This window comes from Vulpes lagopus, chromosome 4 (genome assembly GCF_018345385.1).
Source record: "Vulpes lagopus strain Blue_001 chromosome 4, ASM1834538v1, whole genome shotgun sequence".
Classification (NCBI taxonomy): Eukaryota; Metazoa; Chordata; class Mammalia; order Carnivora; family Canidae; genus Vulpes; species Vulpes lagopus.
In genome coordinates this window covers 149,380,215-149,403,141 of record NC_054827.1, presented here as the reverse complement: position 1 = coordinate 149,403,141, position 22,927 = coordinate 149,380,215, and the positions used below count along the sequence as shown (strand labels likewise).

Below are 22,927 nucleotides of genomic sequence, written 5' to 3'. Positions count from 1 at the left end.
ATGCCTGAATACATATGTGTTGGATCAGTTTGTTATGCTGGCTTGATGTCTGATTTTTGCAATTAAATTATGTTTTTTTTTCAGTGTCCTCTATGGAAATAAAATTACGGAACTCCCAAAAAGTTTATTTGAAGGACTGTTTTCCTTACAGCTGCTGTAAGTATTCAATTATTTCTGATCTGTTGAACCAAGCGTTATATTTTAGTCAGTGTGCCATCTCATAGGTTTATAGAGACTTCAGAAACACTTGACCCCAAATGACATAATTTAATGAAATGGAAAAGATTAGTCTAGTGCAGCTAACATTGATGGTGGTTATTTATTTGAAGACACAGTACTTTAAAGTTGTCTCAAAACCTTTCTGTCTGCCTGTCACAAATGTATGCTTCTTCCTGGCTACTCTGTCATTTAAAGCTTGTGCGGTTCCTGACCTTTGTGAAATCTGTTTTGATTTAACAATAGTTGGGAAGGAGAGTGACGTAGTGGTAGGCTTCCCCATCTTTGTCCAAAGCATCTGCAGAAGTGACAATGCTGCAGTACCGTGTCCCAACCCAAAGGGTGGTATGCAGAGGCTCAGAACACAGCAGTAGCATTCCAGCTGGTGTTGACTGAGAAAATTCTCTGTGAATCCCTGGACCTCATCTTCTAAAAACCATTCTGCTTAGACGTAACTACCACTCCTCTGTCTCAAAAGAAGAATTACTATGCATCTATGTAGACGAACAAAACCTGACCACAGCTGCTTTAGTGATGGCTCATATGGGAAGGAAATTGGAAAAAATATGCTAGTGTTAAGATTGTCAGTGTTAGATCATTCCATTCTGCTCAAGTCACCAAACACCTAGAGTTCCTCATTTGGGGCGTCCACTAGCCTAGCTGCTGTGGAGGCAAAGATGAGTATACATACTGTCTTCTCAACTGCTTCATAGATGGTCTACTTTAAAATTCTTAAGTTTCAATTGCTATTTTCTCTTTTGGTACATTCATTGGTTGATTTGAGGTTTATATCATTGATTTGGTTAAAAAAGAAAAAAAACCTACTCCTAATACCACAGATTTCCATGTAGATCTTTTTCCTTCCTTGATAAATGTAAGTTATCATCATATCATGGTATTCATGTTTTAAATTTTCATCATTATCCAGAAACATATTTTATATCACAACCCAGTTTTCCCACACACCCCGATGAAGGAAATTGTTAGCAGATCGGTGTATACCCTGTACCGTGTATAGTCCTCTCCATTTTGCTACATTCTCTGTCCATCTTTCTCTCTGTCTCTCTTTCTAATCTCTTTAATTCTGTACAACCCAGTAAATTGGCTTCACAACAGACCAGTAAGTCATTAAAAATACTGGATCTTGTGACCTAATGTCTTTATTTGGGTTTCAAATTATGTTTTTAACCTTTGAGGTGGGCTCAGCAAATATTGTCTCTGATCTTTAATAGAATGACTCTACGGGTATAGCTGGATGCTGTAGCCAGATACTGCCCGTGTGTTATTTGCTTCTCTGCTGTTCTTCTACATTCTCCCAGCACTATTACCCTTGCCACTTACTTGCAATCTCTTGCTATCACCAGCCTGTCTAGTACTAACCCTTCAATAGCACCGCCTTTTTCCTTCCACACGTGCTTACTGGTGGTTGATGTAACAATCAGGTTAAGAAGCCGTGGGACCTGTATGCAGATAAATCTTACTTAAAAAGCTATCCTTGTCCTTCAGCTTAATATTTTATCTCCAGATTAAAGCCCATTCTTAAGCCTGCCAGGGCTAAAGCGACACAATTTTCTCTTTATGGCTAGCTGAGAACTTGGTTAAGCATCTTAGATTTGCTTGAACAGAGTGAGGTACTGGGAAAAGAGTAGGTAAATGGAAGGAACAAAAGAAGGGAGTGTGCCCAACACTTACTTTCTCCTACTCTGCAGACCACATGATTCAGAGTAAGTGCAAAGTACTCAAAGCAGCACCTTCTTCAATTGTCTCTGAGGCTCCCCACTTTTTCCTTCTTATTTCTGCTCTTTGACTCCTTCAGTAGCTGACAGATTGGTGTGACCTGGTTGTGGTGCAGAATGAAGAAATGAGATTGTTGGGCCATTCCTGAAACCAATTCCTAAGTCTTTAAGAAACTATTATGGGGACCACAAAGAAGGCCAAAATGTCAGGTCCTCAAAGGGAGGTTTGTTTGTTTTTTTTTTTAAAAAAAAAAAGGAGCAAAGAATTACCCCGAGGAAGTCACAGCTTTGCATGTGTGTGGATCCCTAAAAAAGCAAGCGAAGCAGAGGAAGTACCCTAGGTTAATTAATAATAGAGATTCTTGGTTGACAAAAGGGAAAACATTTTTCAGTGTGTTAAGTAATCAGGTATATGAACTCAAACGACAGAGCATATATTTTTTGAGCTACTAAATATTCAAGTTTCAATTATCGAAGCTGTAAAGTAAATGCTAGTAGGGAAAAAAAGAATCAAAAAAACAAAATTCTCAGCCTACGAGGGCACTAGTCCACCTTTGGGCCAACAAGAAGGTCTCCATAAAGGAGGTGCCAGGACTCAGTAGCACTGAACAATATCCTGGGGATCCTAGAGGAGGAAATACTTTAGTTGGGTGGAAGTCACGTTCTGGAACAGGTGAGCTTTCCGTGAGGCTGGGGTAGGCCGGAGTGTTGAGGACAGTGGAGGGCGGGGCTGGGGTGTTCCCAAAGGGAGGCCAGCGTGTATAAAAGCTCAGACACCATCACAGAAAACCTGTAAGAATGGCATTGGCCAAAGTCTCATTTGTAAACCACAGCTCCACAGAAAATTGAAGTTGAATATTGATAGCATGCTTGAAAAAAAAAACAAAAACAAACAAAAAAAGAGTTTCTGGGATGTTGTGTTAAACCAAGTGAAATGGATATTTATAATGTGGGACTGGGGCCTTTAATAGGGTTATGAGCCATGTCACTGTCCAAGAGGGTCATAAAGTGTCCATTCAACAACAGCTATGTATGGAGCCCGTAGAATGTTCCAGGCAGGTGAGACATGTCAGGGATCAAAACAAAATGAATGTCCGCAGTAATGTGATAAATAAGGTATATGCCACAGAAAGGAATATATACTCAAGAAAATAGAGGGGAAAGGCCTGGTCAAGGAATGGAGTGTGCTAAGAGCTTGGGGCGGGGCAGAGACAGGTGACGGTACTGAAGAGGGCGCCAGGGTGGGCTGAATTCAGAGGGGGGATTGCAGCGGGCACAGAGAGGCAGAGGAGCCAGGGGCCAGGGCCCAGAACATTCTGAGAGCGGAGACCCGACGAGGAGCTGGGTGGGGCTGGAGCTGAAGCGGCCAGGGGAGAGAAATCGGGGGTCCCGGGTTCGGTGGGGGCGCCCGGGGTCGTCCTGGGCGTTAAGGCAGCCTGTCGGGACCTTGGGCCCTTCACTCACAGAACCTGGAGTGGCTGCCCCCGCCCCCGCCGCCGCCCCCGCCCCGGGAGGAAGCGGTCTGTGTCTGAAAAGATCTGGCTTCTGTTTTGGAAACAGACTGAACCTCTGCCCAGAGCAGCTAGAGAGCCTCGTGCTCCGCGACATTTATTTTTTATGGCGCCCTGACACGTTGGGCCTCGCCCCCCGTTGCCTCCTGCACCACGTCTTCATCTTCCGGAGACCACGTTGAGTAATCTCCGTTGGGTAGTTGCGCGGGGACCCCGAGACTGTAGGCCTTGGTCGGCGCGCACGACCCTTGCTTCGTCTGGTGCATCCTCCCCCCGTGGTCCTGGCTCCAGCTATAGTGCCAGTGTTGAGGCTCCGAGAACTGTTTTAATCCCTTGACTCCTTGTGTTTCTCAAGAAGGAGAGAATCTTGAAGGTGGGTTCACGAGATGCTACGCTTTAATTCTGCAACTGTTTGATCAAACAGATTATTGAATGCCAACAAGATAAACTGCCTTCGGGTAGATGCTTTTCAGGATCTGCACAACCTGAATCTTCTCTCCCTGTACGACAACAAGCTGCAGACCATCGCCAAGGGGACCTTCTCACCTCTCCGGGCCATTCAGACCATGTATGTATAATACGCCTTGGATCACGTACGATGACCGCTGTCTTCACTGTGAATTCGAGACTTAGCTCATTGCGAGTCTTGCATAAAGTGTTCTGTCTGTGTTTCTGAAAGGCACCTGGCCCAGAACCCCTTCATTTGTGACTGCCATCTCAAGTGGCTGGCGGACTATCTCCACACCAACCCCATCGAGACCAGTGGTGCCCGGTGCACCAGCCCCCGGCGCCTGGCAAACAAAAGAATCGGACAGATCAAAAGCAAGAAATTCCGTTGTTCAGGTAATTCCCTACCTCCTGTGACGTTTCCCCTGTGTTACCAAAAACAGTGGTTATGGAGACCTAGAGACAGCTGGTCTTCGGATGAATCACCAGACGTTGTAGGTCATGCTTCTTCTTCTTCCATCAAGGACACAATAAAGGCAGCTGTAGACGCAATTCCTATGGTGCTCCTGGGTGAAATATTTTTGACACTAGATCCAAAAAGGAAAAAAAAAAATTAAAAAAAAAAAAGAGGCCTGGATACTTCATACTGTATTTTTAAGGTTCAAACTTCACAAAGGCCTTTTAGCAAGCTCAGGATATTTTTTTTTTTACGTCTCTTAAGTCTCACGTTTGTCATATTTTTCTCCGTTGAGAAACCGAAGGTAATCAATCATGTTCTCATTTCTTCGGAAAGTGAACTGAGACTTGGTTGTGTGATTTGCTTAGGCTCAGAACTTGGGGGAGAAAATTTCCTGATCCCTCAGCTTCTCACACTAAAAGTGTTTTCTTATTTTTCCCCCTCTTGTTTTAAAAATAGGACTGTGAGGATAATTTTTTTTTCTTTTACCAAAAGCCCATCTTTTAGTATTTGAGGAATATTATATTTATTTATAAAAAGCCAATTATAGATCCACTGTGTGACCGTTAATTAAAGGGCCTTCTTCATTGAAATTTGCTGTTTGTTTTGGTCTCATCTTCTCTGTGTTCTTATGATAAAGTACACTCTGTGTTTGGGGTAGTTTGCTGACTTTTCCAGGGGTATTTCACATTCGGCAGTTAATTCATACTAAAAAGCTAATATCAGAACAAAGCTGTTTATTGTCCATGGTCCTAGAGACATTTACTACTCACTGTACATTAGTATACTTCAGCCACTGCTGTGAATATAATTCCCTTAATTATCTGTAGTACCTTTAGTCCATTCTTAATCTAATATAACTCATATCTCTGCTTGCTGACATTCAGGTGCATCTTCTATTTTTTTTTCTCTTTTTTTATTTAGCTAAAGAACAGTATTTCATTCCAGGTAGGTTTTGCTCGGTAGTAGGACTAACGCAGACACCCTTTCCTGACCTTATAAAATGTAGCTTCTGAAACTCTGATATGCATGCGTTTGAAAGTACAGTGGGTACCCCGTAGATAGACTGACTTCTGCATAGATCACTTGTAGCTGTTTCCTGAAAACCTGACCTTTGCATGCAGCTTCTGATGTTAGACATATATATTATTGAACCCCCATCTTCTTTTTTCTCTCTCACTTTGGCACATTATCTAAAACTTCTCACAGTAGCTAAAATGTGTGAACCTATGCCTTCTACTTAAATCATTTTCTCTCCTTATGTCGTATATCTGATCTTTCAACCTGTTTTTAAAATGTAGCTTATCGAGCTGGTTTTAAAGACAGAGACCTTTCTGTTGTCAAAGAACTAGTTCTACATGAAATCAGCCACCCACACACGGAATTGTCTTTTCAGTCGTGAAATTGACTTTAAAAAAAAAAATATCATGGTTTATACTAAAAAAGCGCCCCTTACTTTTTGCTTTATTTGGCCGTACTGTTGCTTCACTTTTTACACAAAAACAGCAGCCTCCTGCTTGTTTTTATGCAAGTAAGCCTTGGGCGTTCACATTCTTGCAGACCTGGAGTGACACGATGACTCCATAGAAACTATATTGACGTACATCCTGAAAGCATCAGATGTTCCTGGGCACTAAATGCCTTGAATAATTCAGGCAGACGAATGAAATGTCGTTTTTAGAAAAGTAATTGAAATGTTTTACCACTACAATCTTAACGCTATCAAGGCTGATGATTCTGGAACTAGCTCTTTGAAATTACTTATATTTTCCTTGCCTGCCAATTGTGTAAAATGCCTCTTGACTTGTTTGTTTTAAACCATTATATAAAAATATGTTAGTAATTGATTGGCTACCTTCACCATCTCCTGGGGATATTCTGGACTCTAATATATTTTAGCAGCTACATTTATGCGGTGTTAGTATGCAAAAACCGTGCTGATTTTTTAAAGAAGAGTTCTGGGTTTTGTCTCTGTTTTAAGGAGATATGTGTTAATTGGCATTATTGATTTATAATTTGAATAACTTAAGGCATGTAGCAGATTTTGTTTTATTACTTATTTGGAGCTAGAAGGGCCACTAAGATCTTGTACATTATAATGGTTACATGAGAAGTAACACGTCGAAAAGAAAAGCTGATTGGCCTTCATAGGCAATCTTTAAAATTCATTAATTTTACCTCATTACTAAGCAGAAAGTCCTCTGATAGCTATTATTTGCCCCAAAAAAAGCCATCTACTAAACACCAGAACACCTATGGGATAAAACATTAATATTACTGAAATCCTCAAATTATGGCAGTTAATGTCATTGTTACCAACTGATTCAGTCAGTTACATTTAAATATACTTTATTAGTAACTTAGAAATTAATATGTCTGATTCACAAATTGAAGAACCAACATCGGATTGTTTTTATAAATTCTGATACAGTTTTGCCTATTTATTGACAGAAGTCAAAATAGGTTTTATTAAAAATACATTTTCTATTGTGATATCACGGCTTAAATTGTCAATTTCTGATAATTCGATTTACATTAAAGCCATAATAATAGGAGACAGGACTCAGAAGGATTCTTTGGGCCTTTTCTCCCTTTATTTTTATTTTTATTTTTTTTAGATTTCAGCAAAAATTTTAGCCTACCTAAACAGTCTCCATAAAATAAACATCATTGTCATTGCATTGAATGCAGACTATTTTAAATGTAAGATACCTGACGTCCCTGCCACTTAGACCTTTGTTCCCAGTACTTCTTCATTTCACTTTTAAAATGAAAGCTTCCACTGCAGTGCAGCAGTTCCTCCTCCGTAAATGCCCTGGCATTAATTGCCCAGATCTGATGAAACGATTACATTCAGCTTTGCAGTTGTAGGAGGTTCTGATTTCACTTCGACTAAGTGACGTTATTTATAAGTCGGGAAGGTCATTGAAAAGCATGTAAGCCACAACCTAAGGATCAATCCAGATGTATTTGTTTTCGAGGATCTCCCTGATTGGTTTTTCACTTCAGTTTGCATGTGTACTTGCCTACCACGGTTCTGTATGGCCTTCTAGATATTATAGTGATAACTCAAAAGAAAATCTATCTTGCAGAGAGTTCATCATTTAAAGGAATCGACAAGAACTTAATTTGTGCTGTGCATCTTGTATGCCCTTGCTTTTCCTGAAAGACCACTGTGCTTCAAAAAAAAAAAAAAATCACTACACAAGTTTGCAAAGCATGACGATCGCTGTCATACTATGCCATTCCCCTGTCATTGCCACAGTAAGGAAAGAAGGAAGAGACCTTAGCTAGTTTCATATATGTGTTTATTAATCTTAACTGGGATTGCTCTTTCTCTCCTTCTTGGTGATCTTTACTTTTGCAGGAATTCACCATTTGGGCTGTAAGTAAAAGTGTCTGATCTGAAACATAATGTCCTCCCTTCTCAATCCTGATTGTACCTTCTTCTAGTCTCGGTCTTTTGCGCCCTTTTTCCCCCCCTCTCAAGAAGAAACCGCAGATCTTTTGAGCTTCTCTGTTGTCCTTGTAGCTCACCTTGAACTTCTTCCTGGATGTTGTTCCCGAAAGCTGTTGTTTCCATTCTGCAGTTCTGAGGAACAGTGGAGGCACCTTTCAGTGTAGTCCCTACTTTGTGTTTCCAGGAACTCTTCGGTAGTAATACTCTTACTATGGTCATAAACATTCTGCGGGAAGAATGCATGTCATGTAAACAGTATTACGTTTCCAGAACGTCTGTAGCTTTTTCTCCTGCTTCCCTTCATCTTTCCTCTCGGTCTTCCCCTTGGCCTAGTGGATGGTGTAGTGATTATGTAGCGAGATTTTCTGTTGTGCTTGATCTAACCATGTGGTTGCCAGGTATGAGTAAAACATGGTTCCGTCAAGCACCATGGAACGTCACGCAGCTTTCTACAGCATGGCAAGCTGCTGAGGCTTAAATCAGGATTTACTGGTCTCTTTTGATAAAATCAAAATGAAAAAAAAAAAAAAGAGGGCTTTTTTTAGGCGTCTCCGAAGATTATGTGAGAGGGAGAGAATAATATAAGACCATAGAAAATTTTAAAACCTGAGGACATCTATTTGCCTTGAAAGCCCTAATTTAAAAAAATGATATATAGGACTATGTTTCTTACTGGATACATTTAAAATTCTTGACTCGGAGAAAAAATAAACTTTGTAACGATTAATAGCCATTGTATGATTAGCTGTCAAATAGGCTAGAATGGCTCATAACTGGATCAGCAGAAAGTACAGCTGTGAAAAGCTCATCTCTATTAATGTTTTCCTGTCCTGTGAATCTGGTTACTCTTTTTTCCAGCAAATTCCAAGCCCTTGTTTTAACCCTCTCCTGACATCCATTGACCAAAAACTCCCCAAGTTGTCTCCCTGCTGCATAATCTATAGTTATCTTACTATTTTTCCTCCTACAAATTAACAAATGTTCTAACCTTTAGACTCAGTATCTTTTTTTTTTTTTTTGCCTTGAATCCTCACTAGGTACAGAAGATTATCGATCAAAATTAAGCGGGGACTGCTTTGCAGATCTGGCTTGCCCTGAAAAGTGCCGCTGTGAAGGAACCACAGTAGATTGCTCCAATCAAAAACTCACCAAAATCCCAGACCACATTCCCCAGTACACTGCAGAGCTGTGAGTTCATCTTCGACCAAAATCCGGGTTGGGAGGGAGGGAATGAGAGCATCGTAGCATTGGAATTTTTGTCTTTCCCTTTTATTTTCAATAATTTGATTGATCTTAATTAATTAGCACAGATGGCCATGACTCTTCTTTGTACAAGGATATATCAGAAGCCATCTTGCTTCATCTTTCTTGTCCAAGACGTGCCTGCGGAAATTAATTCACCTCTCGAAAATCCAGTTAGCCCTTAATAATGCCAATGATAAGAACATCCCTTTGATCTCTATTTCTTGGGTATTGCTTATGCCTGCACCCATTTTTCTAAACATGTAACAGATTTCGAAGGTATATAGTCTTTTGTGGCAACCAGATAAAATAGTTGGAGAGTCACCGTCTTGAATCTGTGTTAATTGTGAATTCAGAGAGCCGTTCTAGGCTTTATTACTTGACTGGCTGGGAGGTGGAAGGACTCCGTGATTATCAAGTACTAAAGCACAGAGGAGAGTTTCCTTCTGAACCCTGGATAGCATAGCAGGAACAACTGAAAGGACAATGAGCTCGGGCTTCTATTTATAACCCTAACTCGGGCCTACCACGTACGAGGTGCTAAAATATGTTTGTTGGATCATCTGTAGGTTCTCTGCCATGTATGGTTTGCCTTTAGTGCCTTTATTTATAAAAGTCATGCTAGTGTTCTTAGAATTCAAGAAAAACTTGGTGGAAGCTCATTGTTTTCTGAACATCTTAGCAACGTTTATGTATAGCACCATCTGGTATTTGCCATTGAGTGCTTTGCAAAGTCAGTTGTCCTTTAATGCACCTATAATCCTTTTGTCTGCAGCCAGCTTGTACCTCCTTGACGGAGGATTGGGTTTTCTACGTTATCTCCCACTGCGCCTACACACGTGCCTGTTACTTAGTGTATTCTAAACAATGTGAATAATTAAAAATAATATATTGCTTTCAAAGAGATGACAGAAACTATCCTGTGGCTATAGCGATACTTTTTATTTTTTTTTAATTATTCCTGTTAGTTTTTGAAACTTATTTGAAATCTCCAGAGTTTTTGGAATTGTGTGGAGACCTTGCAGTAAAAGGCCTGAACTCTGGGGTCATGGAGGAAGCTCTGTATATTTCCAATATTATTACAATAATTCAGGTTATGTCTTCCAGCATAATAACAGCTTAAACAGGCTTACTTGTCAATTAAGAATCATAGCATTAGCATCTAATTTATCTGTCAGGAGAGTTTGTGTGTGTTTCGGGAAATTAAGGATTTTTTAAATTATGCATTTAAAAAATTAGCACTGGGAAGAAAATATTTGCAAATCATCTATCTGATAGGGGACTTAGATCCAGAATATATAAAGAGCTATTACAACTCAACAATAAAAATGTGCCTTACCCAGTCAGAAGGTGCCCAAATAATCTATATGCAACTTCTCCAAAAAAGATACACAGATGACCAAGAAGTAACTAAAGAATTGTGTAGTATCATCAAGCACTAGGGAACCATACATCAAAACCACAATGAGGTAACACTTTCCCTAGAATGGCCACACACACACACACACACACACACACACACACACACACAAAATTGGACCCCTCATACATTGTGGGGGAATATAAAAGTGACACATCTTTGGAAAACAGTTTGGCTGGCCCTCCAGTTGTTAAATATAGTTTTACCATGTAACCCAGCGATTTTACACTAGTGTACATATCCAAAGGAGTTGAAAACATATATCCACAGAAACTCGCACAGCAGTGTTGGTAGTAGCATTATTCACGATAATCAAAGAGTGGAAGCAACACAAATATCCAGCAGCTGATAGAGGGATGAAGAAAACTGGTATATCCATACGACGAAATACTTTCTGCCGTAAAAAGGAATGAGGTACTGTTGTATGTTCAACATGGACCAGTCTTGTGATCATTCAGCAAAGTGAAAAGAGCCAGGCACAAAAAAGCCACGTTTTTTTATGACTTCCCTTATATGAAAATGTCCAGAATAGGAAAATCCATAGAGACAGAAAGTAAATTCATGGTTGCCGAGGACTGAGGCAAGGAGGGAAACAAATTGAAAGTGATTTCTGATGGGTATGAGATTTCTCTTTCGGGTGATGAATATGTTCTGAAATTAGGTAGCAAAGATACGTGTGCAATTTTGTGAATTTGCTCTAAGCTCTACTAGATGGTACGATGTAAAAGGGTGAATGTTGTATATGTCACCTATAAACTGCATATCATGAAAGCATATAAATTGCATATCTTAAGAGCTATTAGCAAAAAACATGCAGAGCAAATGATTAGGAAAAATGCTCTAAAATGCTTTTTGGGGGAAAAATACTTTCAGGGGGAGGGATAAACGTGGAAAAAATGGTCTGAGAAACTTTGCGCTACAGGATTACTGCGTGGGAGCTGGGTTCGATTTTTGATTATTGGTTTTCTTTGCAGTGTGCTTCTTCGCATTTTTTATTTTGATCATTAAAATTTTGAGTGAGATGGGGAAAAATCTGCAGATTTCCCGTGACACACGTTCTGTATTTTACTTTAGAATAATCATGAAATGATCTTACGTTTCTGGATGAAAGGTAAAACTTCATCCTTTCCTGGCTGTTGGTAATAAAACTTTCATTTCTTTTTTTTTTTTTTTTCCCCGAGGCGTCTCAATAATAATGAATTCACAGTGCTGGAAGCTACAGGAATCTTCAAGAAACTTCCGCAGTTACGTAAAATGTAAGCCGTGCATTAGCCACCTTTTCAAATTTCTGTGGTGTGGTGTGTTTTTCTAAATCCCTGTGCGGTTTTATTCAGATTCCTTTGGAAACTGGAAAGTATAAAGGGGAAGCGTGTCTGCGCTGACTACCTGTGACATGAATTTAGGGTATTTTCTGAGAGGAGCCCGAGTCCTCACCTCTTTCCTATGTATTCCAGCGACGCCACCCGCATTTGCTGTGGCCGAGCGCTGGCGCCTGACTGATGCGCACAGCTGCTGTGTTACGTGGCCACAGCAGGAACGCAGCAACCGAGGCTCATTAGAAATGGCCCCGGCAGTGTTTTGTAACTTCCTCTACTGTTCCCTAAACCACGCTCTTCTATCTCTTTCAGCACATTCATGTCAACTATTTGACTTTTTTGCTTCATTAAACTTTCCTTAGAAGGTAGTCCAAGTCCGCGATCGCTAGACGGGCCTGATAGCTCGTCTGTGTCACTACGTACCCACAACCCATATTTTAAAATTAGCTTATGAACTCAGCAGTTCCAGCAGCAGACAGTATTGCCCCCCGCCCCCCGCCCAAGGAGGAGGCAGGGAGGCCCAGAACAGGGGTCGGGCCCGGAGGCCAAGGGAACAATGTCCAAGTAAGAGGACACATCAGAACGGAAGCGAAAGGGAGCGTCGTTGTGCGTAGTGTGAGCGGCCCGGGGCCGCGCCGACTGCACGTGGCCGGGCGGACTCCTTCCTGCGTCCCACAGGGGTTCCCGCTGCTTGTTCTCCTTTCCACTGACCCTGATTGTGCTCCCGTTATAGCCGCACCTTTCATCCAACACATGTTTATTGATCAGCTACTGGGTGCGGTGCTCCGGGACGCAGGAAATGACACATCACACCGGTCCCTGTTCTGGGGGCCTGTGCGGTCTTGGCGGGAACCAGGAGGACGCGGAGGGTAGGACCTATGGGCAGGCGTCACCTCCACGGCTGTCGTTGCCCTCCGGCCAAGCGTTGTAGAGTCTGTGGCACACAAAATAGTCAGTGCCGTTGGTTGTTTTGACTCATGCCTACAATGAGCAGTTTAACTGCCAACAAACCCATATTCAGGGACATTTCTGATGCCACCTGAAAACTCACACTTAGCCCACCCTTTTCTCTACGTGGCTGCCTTCTTTGAGTCATTCATTCATTCCATCGTTTTTATCAGGGACCCTTATTGTAAAAGTTCCTTATTAGGTTTTGTGCTGGACATAAAGATCCGTGCAAAATACCTGACCTCAAGAATTTTATGCTCCTGGGGGACCCTTCAGGATCATTCTAACATCGATGGGGCTGGTAGTTTCCACCACCGGCATTCTCCCCCAGTATCATCATCAGACCCCACGGAGTAGGACTTGGGGTCTCTTCAGAACCTCAGGGGTGCTGGGCAGTGAAGGGCTGGGAAATCATGAAACCCTTGTTCCCGAGAAGAAAACAATCGGATGTACTGTGTCAGTGTCCTCGTCGTTAGAAAGAAAAGCTCACAATCCTCGTCTCAACAGTGTTTTGTTTCATTATTATTATTATTATTATTTAGAAACTTCAGCAACAACAAGATCACAGACATTGAAGAAGGAGCATTTGAAGGAGCAGCTGGTGTAAACGAAATCCTTCTCACGAGTAACCGTTTGGAAAATGTTCAGCATAAGATGTTCAAGGGATTGGAAAGCCTGAAAACGTTGTAAGTATTCTCCGCAGAGGGATGCTTCGGCCGCAGCCCTGGCGCTCACTGGCCTGGGACACTCATCCCGGGCCCCGGGGAGCAGCGCCGACACCTGCTCACCCCCCACCCACCTCTGCCTCCGGCTCTCACCAGCACATGCACATGCCCCCCACACACACACACACATACACACGCGTGTTCTGTGCGTGCAAACATCCCCGTGCTCAGATGCCCCTGACTGACGTGTGTTGCTTGCAAAAGCTCAAGAATGCCTCCTGGCTGCTGATTGCTCAACAACAACAACAAACTGAAGTCCTTGCTCCAGCGCTTGTTGGGATCTGGCCCCTGGGCCGCCCCAGCGCGTCGGTCCTCCTGCCTTTGCCTCAGACGCCTCCGTCCAACGTTCGCTGTTGGGCTGGGGCTCGAACCCCAGGACCCAGGCCACACCCTGCGGCAGGGTCGCTAGCAGCTTACCTGCGGACCCCGTCGTCTGTTCCTTGAGGCCTCGTTGAAAAGAGGGGCTGCCCGACGGGAGACCCGGTGCTGCCCCTTGCGAAGAAACACGCTGTGGGTTGCGGCCACTCCCTCGGGGCGTGGGGGGAGGGGAAGGGACAGTCTGTGGCTCCTAAACGCCGTTGGCAAGAGAGGCCAGGGATCCGCGGAGAGCAAAATACCTGCCGCCCCGTGCGCGTTTCCAGGGTCTCAGTAGCTCCCTGGGCCCTGGCGGGGACGCCGGTCAGAGCCCCGAGCTTCGGGAGGTGACCCGGAGGCGGCCAAGGGGCGGGCAGTGGGGGGCCAGGCGTCGCCGCGTGCCCTGCACCGTGTGGTCGACCACAACGATGGGGCCCTCGGGCTGCCAGGCGCGGGTGCTGGGGACGGGAGGGCGGAGCAGGGCCCGTGCCCGCGGGGCTGTGTCCCCTGCCCCTGGCCGCCCCAGGACCCGCGGAACCCAGATCCTGGGACACGCCGAAGCCTGTCTGGGGGGCCCTGTTCGGGGGGCCGCTTGCTCCTGGGGTGCCCGCAGGGGCTGAGCAAGGAGGCGTGGGGACAGGAGGGCGGCCCACCCGACGGCCCCCCCACCGAGACCCGTTGTCCTGCAGCTCCGGAGCCCGACAGTGGCTGTGCGGGCGGCTGACCCGAGCCCCCCGGGCCTGGGCGGCCCTTCCTGTGCGGAGCGGGTGCGCTTGCTGTCCCCCTCAGGACACCGGTCCTAACAGCCCCCCATCCTCTCTAGATGCAGCCACGTGGCAGGGTGGGCTCAAGGTAGGAGGTGCGGGGCACCCGGGTGAGGCCGTAACAGCGCCAGGGCTCGCGGAGCATTGCCAGCTGCTTCCATTCACATGACCCACCCCGACAGTCCCTGCGTTCCTGTTCTCCTCGGGTGCGTTTCTAGCAGCTTCTCTCCCTCTGACCTTGGGCACCGATGACAGATGCCGCGGCCCCCACCCGCTCTACTGCATGAGGCCGATGGAGGGTCCTAGACCCCAGCTCCGAGGTCCAAAGAACGAAAGTAGGTTTGTCAAGATGTGATTGTCCCCGGGGGGGCGTCCGTCAGCGTGGAGGCTGGCAGATGCCGACGAGCAGCCCCCTCTCCGGACTGCGTCCCCCCCCGGGCCTCGGGGGCCTCTCGGAGTCTCGGGGGCCGCAGCTCCAATGTCGCGGCCGGGTGCCCGGGTGGTGTCTCAGCAACAGGAAGCGCAGCGTCCTCCCACGGCTCCAGGAGGCTGGGACCCCGGCCCGACGGGGACCACGGATTCTTGGTCACTCGCGGCCCATGGCAGCGTGGACAGAAACCCCCTTTCTGGGGGGCACTGGCTTCCGGATGTAAAACGATGCCCCAGTGAGAGGCGGCGTCCTGCTTTCCCCCTGCCTGTGCCCTAGGAGACCGCGGAAATCCATGTGTCCTTTATTCCCGTAGAACAACCTAGAATTTTACGGGAACACTTTGTTGCCCACTTCTTTTCGCCTCCCAGTTGTGGGTCCTGCGGTCTTCCAGCCGGGCAGGGGCACCGCGGGGCCGGAGGGGTCCAGGGCGCGACGGCTTCGCCCGCTCCCGGGGACACCCGCGGCGGCTGTTCCTTGTCACGTCGGGCTTTCAAGGACTGTTTCCTGCCTCTTCGGAGCCTCAACGGAGAATTGAGAACGGAGCCAGAACCTCGGCCGTGATGGGGAAAGGACAACGGCGTTAATCCCACTGACGGCAACGACCAAAAGTTCAGAAAAAAGAAAAGTCCGAATTCTTTCAAGAGAAGCCTGTTTAAATTTTACTGTGAACAACTGGAGTCTGCTAACGATCGCCTCTTTTCAAGTCCCAAACTTTAAAGGAATAAAATAATTCTCATAAAGAAAATAGTTTGTGCGGGCCCCCTGGGTGGACCAGCGGTGGAGCATCTGCCTTCGGCCCAGGCCGGGACCCCGGGGTCCCGGGATCGAGTCCCGCATCGGGCTCCCCGCAGGGAGCCTGCTTCTCCGTCTGCCTGCGTCTCTGTATCTCTCATGAATAAATAAATCAAATCTTTAAAAAAAAAGGGGGGGGAAGAAAAGGTGCGAGACCTGCGGGCCTCGGCCGGTTTGGGCTCCCGAGCCCGCGCTGCCCTCCGCCTGCCCGTGCGGGGCCTAGTGACCCACTGTCCTCTCTCCCTCAGGATGTTGCGAAGCAATCGCATAAGCTGCGTTGGCAACGATAGCTTCACGGGCCTGAGCTCTGTGCGCTTGCTCTCGCTGTACGACAACCAGATCGCCACCATCGCGCCGGGGGCGTTCGACACCCTGCACTCCTTGTCCACCCTGTAAGTACCGGGCCTGCGCCTTAGGGGCGGCCCCCGGGGCGTCGCATCGCTTGCTGTCACCAATCGCGTTTGAAGGCCTCATCAGGCATCTCACAAAAATGGGGGCAAGTGTTCGGGGATCAACAGAATTTGTCGATGTGGAACGTGCCGTAGTTTTCCTGTCAACGCTGCCTACGGCCAGGTGTTGAAATCCAACGATGACTGTAACATTTTTCAGCTCTATTTTACGACAATGTGATGTGACGTCATCTCTAAAGTTGCGTCTTAGTGTGACTCGATGGCACCGCACATCACAGTAACGTCGTGGCTTTTCCCCAGTGTTCTTGCACCAGAGTCCTTTTGGCGTCAGGTGTCATAAAAATGGAGCTAATAAGGTTATTGCCAACAAACTGTGCTCCAAAGGAGCATTCACGGCGACAGGAGTTACATTAGGATGGCCGGGCCAACAATAAAAACAGCTCACCAGAGGGCATTTACCACGATATTAGGAAAACATTGAAGAAATAGGTTGAGCCTGTCCAAGAGCACATTTTATGAAGACAGAAAATAAGGAATATTTGTAGATCTATAGTCAGAACTCAGAAGGTCTTTTTTTTTTTAAGAGGGAAAAAAAAAACATCTAAACAATGTATTTCAGCTCTCTTAAATGTCAGTATGTAAAAAGCAATGTTTGAAATGATAAATCCTACAACGGATTTGATTTCCTAGGAACGATGGCATCTAAATATACTAATCTAACTGGAAAGGTAGTTAGAAAAAAAACACATCCCACATAGCTCAAGTCACTGAAGAAATAATTTGCGGGAAGCATCCATCCATCAGTGAAGTACTTAATCCTCTTTCCACATAAAATGTGACACTTTACATCGAGTGAATAATTTGTGCATATTAAAGATGGCATGTTTATAAATAATAAGGTTGTCAATAGGTTTGTGCTGAAGTGGTGAGATGCCAAAAGTATTGAGATTTGTAGAAGTAAATTCATTTTTATAACTGGCATTTAATCAACTCAGCTGTCAGTTTAGATGGGAAACCTATTCTCTGGAGCAAATAAGAGATGGAAATCTCGAAATGACAAATTAATGAAATAGCTGTTGTCAGGTTAAACTCAATAATATAAGGTAATCAGCCTTCATCTTTATATTAAATTACTGCATTATCAGTGTAGGGAAGTTTGACAGCACGTCAGATCGCTGACGAGTTTAAATTCTCTCTGAATGAGATCTCTGTCGGGATCCAGCGTGTAAACCCCCAAAATTGCTGCCCTCGCTTTATTTTCTGCATGAAATCATTTGAAGAATTCTTACATGAAAGTGTGGTTATTTTTTAAGATCCAAACATAAATATCTTAGCCTAAAGAAAAGCATCCTGTGTGTTGAGTATGATGGAGAGTGAATGGCCGGGCGCAGGCGGGGGGAGGTGGTTGGTGGGTAGGGGCAAGCATGAATGAGGAGCAGTAGTTTTAGCAGAAATGGGGTTGGGGGGGAAATGGCAGCATGGGGTTTTGAGAAGTAAGACCCTGGAACCCCACACTCAGCCCTGCGTTGTTTCCTCGCGGCTCTTAGAAACCTGTTGGCCAACCCTTTTAACTGCAACTGCTACCTGGCTTGGCTGGGCGAGTGGCTCAGGAAGAAACGAATTGTAACCGGAAATCCTCGCTGTCAAAAACCGTACTTCCTCAAAGAAATCCCCATCCAGGACGTCGCCATTCAAGACTTCACGTGTGACGACGGTAAGAAGGCCTTGCTAGGTCTCTGGTCACCAGGCCTTCAGTGGCTGTCTCCTGTGCATTTTTTGCTCTTGTTTGTTTAGGTCTGGAAACAGGGCACATACTTCCTCAGAGCTGCCTTCACGGATCCACGTCGGCTTGATTGGCGTTTCCGAAAATTTTACTTAAATTTCCCAGTTTGCAAAGTGTGGTTGACACCGTTTCTCTAGCTTCGTTGTGACATCGTTAGTCTAAGCATTGCTTTTGGTTACTGCCATTTTCAAAGGAGAAAAGCAATTGGCTTAAAAGAAATAGAAATTCTAGTAAGCCTGACAAAGATAGCAGTTTTCACGGTTTTTTTTTTGTTTTTTTTTTTTTTTTTTTTTTTTTAATGATAGTCACAGAGAGAGAGAGGGGGGCAGAGACACAGGCAGAGGGAGAAGCAGGCTCCATGCACCGGGAGCCCGACGTGGGATTCGATCCTGGGTCTCCAGGATCGCGCCCTGGGCCAAAGGCAGGCGCCAAACCGCTGCGCCACCCAGGGATCCCCAGTTTTCACTTTTTAGTGCTCTGTGTCCATCACAATATTTGATTCTCATGATGGCCTTGTAAGGTAGGGAGAGCCAGGTGAAGGGAGGGCCCCTTTGAGCCTTAGATTTTAAAATGAGGGGCATGTTGGGAATCCCTGGGTGGCTCAGCGGTTTAGCACCGCCTTTGGCCCAGGGCACAATCCTGGAGTCCTGGGATCGAGTCCTGCGTCAGGCTCCATGGAGCCTGCTTCTCCCTCTGCCTGTGTCTCTGCACCCCCCCTCTCTCTATGTTTATCATGAATAAATAAATAACTAAGTCTTGAAAAACAAAATAAAATAAAATAAAATAAAATAAAATAAAATAAAATAAAATGAGGGGCATGTAGATTTTTCTGCTAAACGTTTTAAATTAACCTACCCCTTTATGTCTCTTCACGGCTGTGTCCTTATAATTTCTCTGTAATTCAGTTTATATTTACATAGTCTCATTAAAAGTGTGATTTTTATAAATAACTGAACAAAGAAAACTGCTGTTATGATTGGATGAATTATACAAATTGTGACTTGTTTCCTGGAATCCGGCCCCAGGCAATCAGAAAGCAGTGCTCTGTAGAACGGATGGCATCAGTTTGTAAATACTCAAGGCGCTGGACGCACATAAGTGATCTCGTGGCTCAAGACTCTGGTGTTTGTCAGGGTCAAAGCACAACATCCCTTCTAGCATTTCCAAAGCCCCGCATCTGGGTTTTCCTGTGTTTCTTTTGGCCATTTAGGAAATGACGACAGTAGCTGTTCTCCACTCTCGCGCTGTCCCACGGAATGCACGTGCTTGGATACAGTTGTCCGATGTAGCAACAAGGGCCTGAAGGTCTTGCCCAAAGGTATTCCCAGAGACGTCACCGAACTGTAAGTAGAGCTTGCCTTTCTGTGTCCTTAACAAATCCCATTTCAACGCAGGAAGTGGAAACCAAACAAAAGTCTTTAGAGGCCCGTCTCCAAATTCTGTTCTGTAGGCCATTAAATAGCATCATGTCAAGCCCTAAGATCATATAAAAGCCAGCTTAGATACGCTTGGGGAATGCTGGTTGTGTGTGTTTCCTTCCTATTCACTGTGGGATTTCTCAGCATCGGTATCATGCTAAGGTTTTTGTGATGCTCCAAGAGAGGGCGGTAAAAGATGAGATAGCGCCCACCCGTGTTTGTCTCCATAGCCCTCTTCCCTGGACCATCTTGCAAGACTCAGATGCCATCAAATACACCTTGGGAGATGCTGTGTTGTATTTAGCTTATCTACGATGTCTGGGATATTCCATATGGTTAATTATTCTTTACCACTGTGTCCCCTGATTGGATAGTAGCTTCCCACATGGGTTACGTAAATATCCAGGATGTAGAAGAAGCTGGGATAATCTTAATCCTTAGCAAGAGGTCCTGCCCTCTGGACCTGAGTTAGAATCCTTTAGATTGTGAAGGGTGTGGGGCCAGTTATCCCTAAGATTTTTCATAACGACCGCAGACTGCATGGTCAGTATACACCCCTCTAGATCCCCAGCACCATGCGCGTGCGCACCTTCTTAGCTGCCTCGTGTTACGTATGTGGGATGGAATAAATTCAAGAGAAGGTTGCGTGAATAACATGACACATGCACGCACCATTCCATTCACGTAATCTGTAGACTAACGTAGCAGGGACAGAGGTGCGATGTGAATGCAGTTGCGCCTTTTGCCTCTGTTTTCTCCTACGTGGAACTACCTGTCAGAAGTGCTTTAAGCTCCAGTGTACTCTGTGCACCTGTAATTCACGCACGCGCGTACAAGCAAGATTCTAAACGAGTGGCTTGGAGAGACTTCCGGAAACATGCAACAGAGGTGTTATGAGTTTCAAAAGATGCCCCTTCGGCTATCAGAGAACTGATCTGCAAGTCAGGTGCAGTTCTGCGAGTCCTGATCTGGTCCTGAGTTGAACACTTGAGGGGAAAAGAAAGGTGTGATCTTCGTGCGGAGACACAGAGGGTCCCTCTTGGATCTGAACTGCTCTGAAGTGTTTAGCTTCTCTCTCGCCACCAGTCACGGTTGTTAATTGGCTATAAGCACTGCTTTGTGCGTGTGTGTAATCAGATACTTAATTCTTATTTTAGTAAGTGTTTCTTTCCGAAGATTACTCTCCATCCAGCTAGATGCCTTTAGAGTATTCTGTATGCAAAGCATCGATTCTGGAAACACCCCAGCCACGAACACAGCACTCGGCATAACCAGATCATCTGTAACGGGGAATCTCTCCTGAACTGGCCCAAACCTTCATGCTTCTACCCGATTGCCTATCAAAAACTTTTAAACATTCTCTAATTTCCGTATTAAATTACACTAAATAAATAAATAAATACATAAATAAAATAATAAATTACACCTAAGCACCTGCTTGAGTCACATCCTGCCGATGCCATCCATATGTTTCTCCATCAGACAGTTGGGTCTTCAATCTGTTTCTTTACAAAGTATTGAAAAGTCGTATTTTTCTGAAGAAATATGTCACAGAGACGAGGAAAATATTAACTCCTCTCTTGTGAATTCTAGTTTTACCTCCCCAAGAGCTTATTCTTAGAATCATACCAAGGCAGCAGGATCCTTCTCTACGATCACATGCATGCATGTACTAGAAAAACTTCATTGTGTATTATATTAAATTATTAAAGAATTTGGCAAAAACAAGGACATATTAGTGGACAATTTTGAACAAATGGTATCTATTATTTTTAATCAGTTCCATATAATTCCTCTCTTAGATTGTTTTACATGTAAACATCCATAGCACACATTCTGAATCTTTTTAGCTTTCTGTTACGACGTTTTTCCAGAATAAAGGGAGGATACTGAGGTAGATGGGATTATGCTTCCCTCTAGCGGTACCAAGACTGAGGTGGAGGAAAGAAACGAGTCGAAGAAGAAATGTGAAGTCAGAAAATTTGAACAGGCATAGATAGGTTCGATGTCATAACATAGGCCTGATTCTTAGTCATGTGTCTATTACAGATTATGATACTTTGTGCCATTCACATAAACCTTTTATTTTTAACTGTTTGAAAGAGATTATTATCTGAGGCAGTTTCTCAGCTACTTCTCTATCCAGCAAAAATACTGGTAACTTCAACCTCAGACCTCAAGATTGGCCACAACACTGGGGTAGGAGGTGCTGTGTGCCCAACATGCCGCAATTGTGGGCACTTCCAAAGCAGATGGCCCACGTTGCTGGAAAGACGTTTGACCTTCATCGTCTACATTCTCAGAAAACACAGCCCTCGTTGACGTGGAGTTTATTTTTTTATTTACTTATTTTTGTATGTGACGTTAGGGACAGAACTCTAAGCATTCACTTAGTTTTACATCTTGCCAGTTAACCCCAAAGTCTATCTAAATTCAGATGATTCTGCTGACTTTAATCAGAAGAGGAAACCCCATATGTATACGTGGTTGTCTAATTATTCCTTTTACATATATATATGCTACATGTGTGCTCTTGCTAAAGGTTGTGATTTTCTATAAAACCTTCTGAGGTTATCTTAAAAATTATGTTTAGGATATTGTTTCCACCTGAGATCTAATTGGAATTCCTAAATACCTCCTTTAAGGCGTCCACTGTTGTTTACTAAGTGTATGGCTACGTGTTAACGGCAGTGAAGAGGGGCCTTGCCCTCAGGAGCAAGACTCTGGCAGTACTGAATGCATTTCATGGTACTGTCCCCACATAAATACAAGCAGACTGGAGGCCAATAAAAATATGCTTGATTGCACGAACCTTCTACCTGATGCACAAATGGTTGGACACACGACGCGCCTCATCACATAAGCCACAAAGAGCTGCACTCACCAGTCTCCCCTTGGTTTTATAATGTACACTGAGCAACCCACAAAATAATTCTACTGAATTGGACAGCTGTGCTCCCCCCGCCTTTACTTCTTTTATCTGACAACGCCCGCTAGGAGCATATCTTAAAGCCAGAATTGCAGAGTGCTTCCTTGCCTCAGTTAAGAGCGAAATAGTGTCACACCACGCCACTGTTCCTTTAAAAAAAAAAAAAAAAGATAATATTGTTTCATTGTTTTTAGGTATCTGGATGGGAACCACTTTACCTTGGTTCCCAAGGAGCTCTATAACTACAAACATCTAACGCTTATGTAAGTAACATTGTATTTTTTTCATCTTTGACTTACTCTGTTTCACCAAAGTGGGGGTAGCAAGGGGCAGAAGATTTGGTGGACCTTTCAGATAATATAAATCATTTAGAGATAGATGCTTCCCTCCTTGCTCATCACGGTTCTGGATCACTAGCTGCATCTTCATTGAATATCAGTCAGGCAATGGCGCTTCTTAGAGAAAGGGCCTCCTCGATCCAGAGTACAAATATTGAACAAATCTAAGTATCGGAGAACTACAGAAATGCAGTATATTTGGATACTTATGATGATGAATAGGGGCTATTT

General features: G+C 44.5%; 1 protein-coding gene across 6 annotated transcripts in view; it reads left to right on the top strand.

Annotated features, from left to right (window-relative positions):
* Nucleotides 1-22,927, top strand: part of SLIT2 (slit guidance ligand 2) — a 348,732-nt gene that overhangs the window by 260,041 nt on the left and 65,764 nt on the right. For 4 of the 6 annotated variants that reach the window (XM_041751156.1, XM_041751160.1, XM_041751155.1 and 1 more), the window contains 11 exons: nucleotides 85-156; nucleotides 3,888-4,031; nucleotides 4,143-4,306; nucleotides 5,292-5,315; nucleotides 8,865-9,015; nucleotides 11,671-11,745; nucleotides 13,296-13,439; nucleotides 16,067-16,210; nucleotides 17,776-17,942; nucleotides 19,222-19,354; nucleotides 22,553-22,621. In XM_041751156.1, the coding sequence (XP_041607090.1) occupies nucleotides 85-156; nucleotides 3,888-4,031; nucleotides 4,143-4,306; nucleotides 5,292-5,315; nucleotides 8,865-9,015; nucleotides 11,671-11,745; nucleotides 13,296-13,439; nucleotides 16,067-16,210; nucleotides 17,776-17,942; nucleotides 19,222-19,354; nucleotides 22,553-22,621 (1,287 nt within the window). The remainder of the gene's footprint in view (nucleotides 1-84; nucleotides 157-3,887; nucleotides 4,032-4,142; nucleotides 4,307-5,291; nucleotides 5,316-8,864; nucleotides 9,016-11,670; nucleotides 11,746-13,295; nucleotides 13,440-16,066; nucleotides 16,211-17,775; nucleotides 17,943-19,221; nucleotides 19,355-22,552; nucleotides 22,622-22,927) is intronic. The other 2 variants (XM_041751158.1, XM_041751157.1) reach the window with 1 other exon arrangement.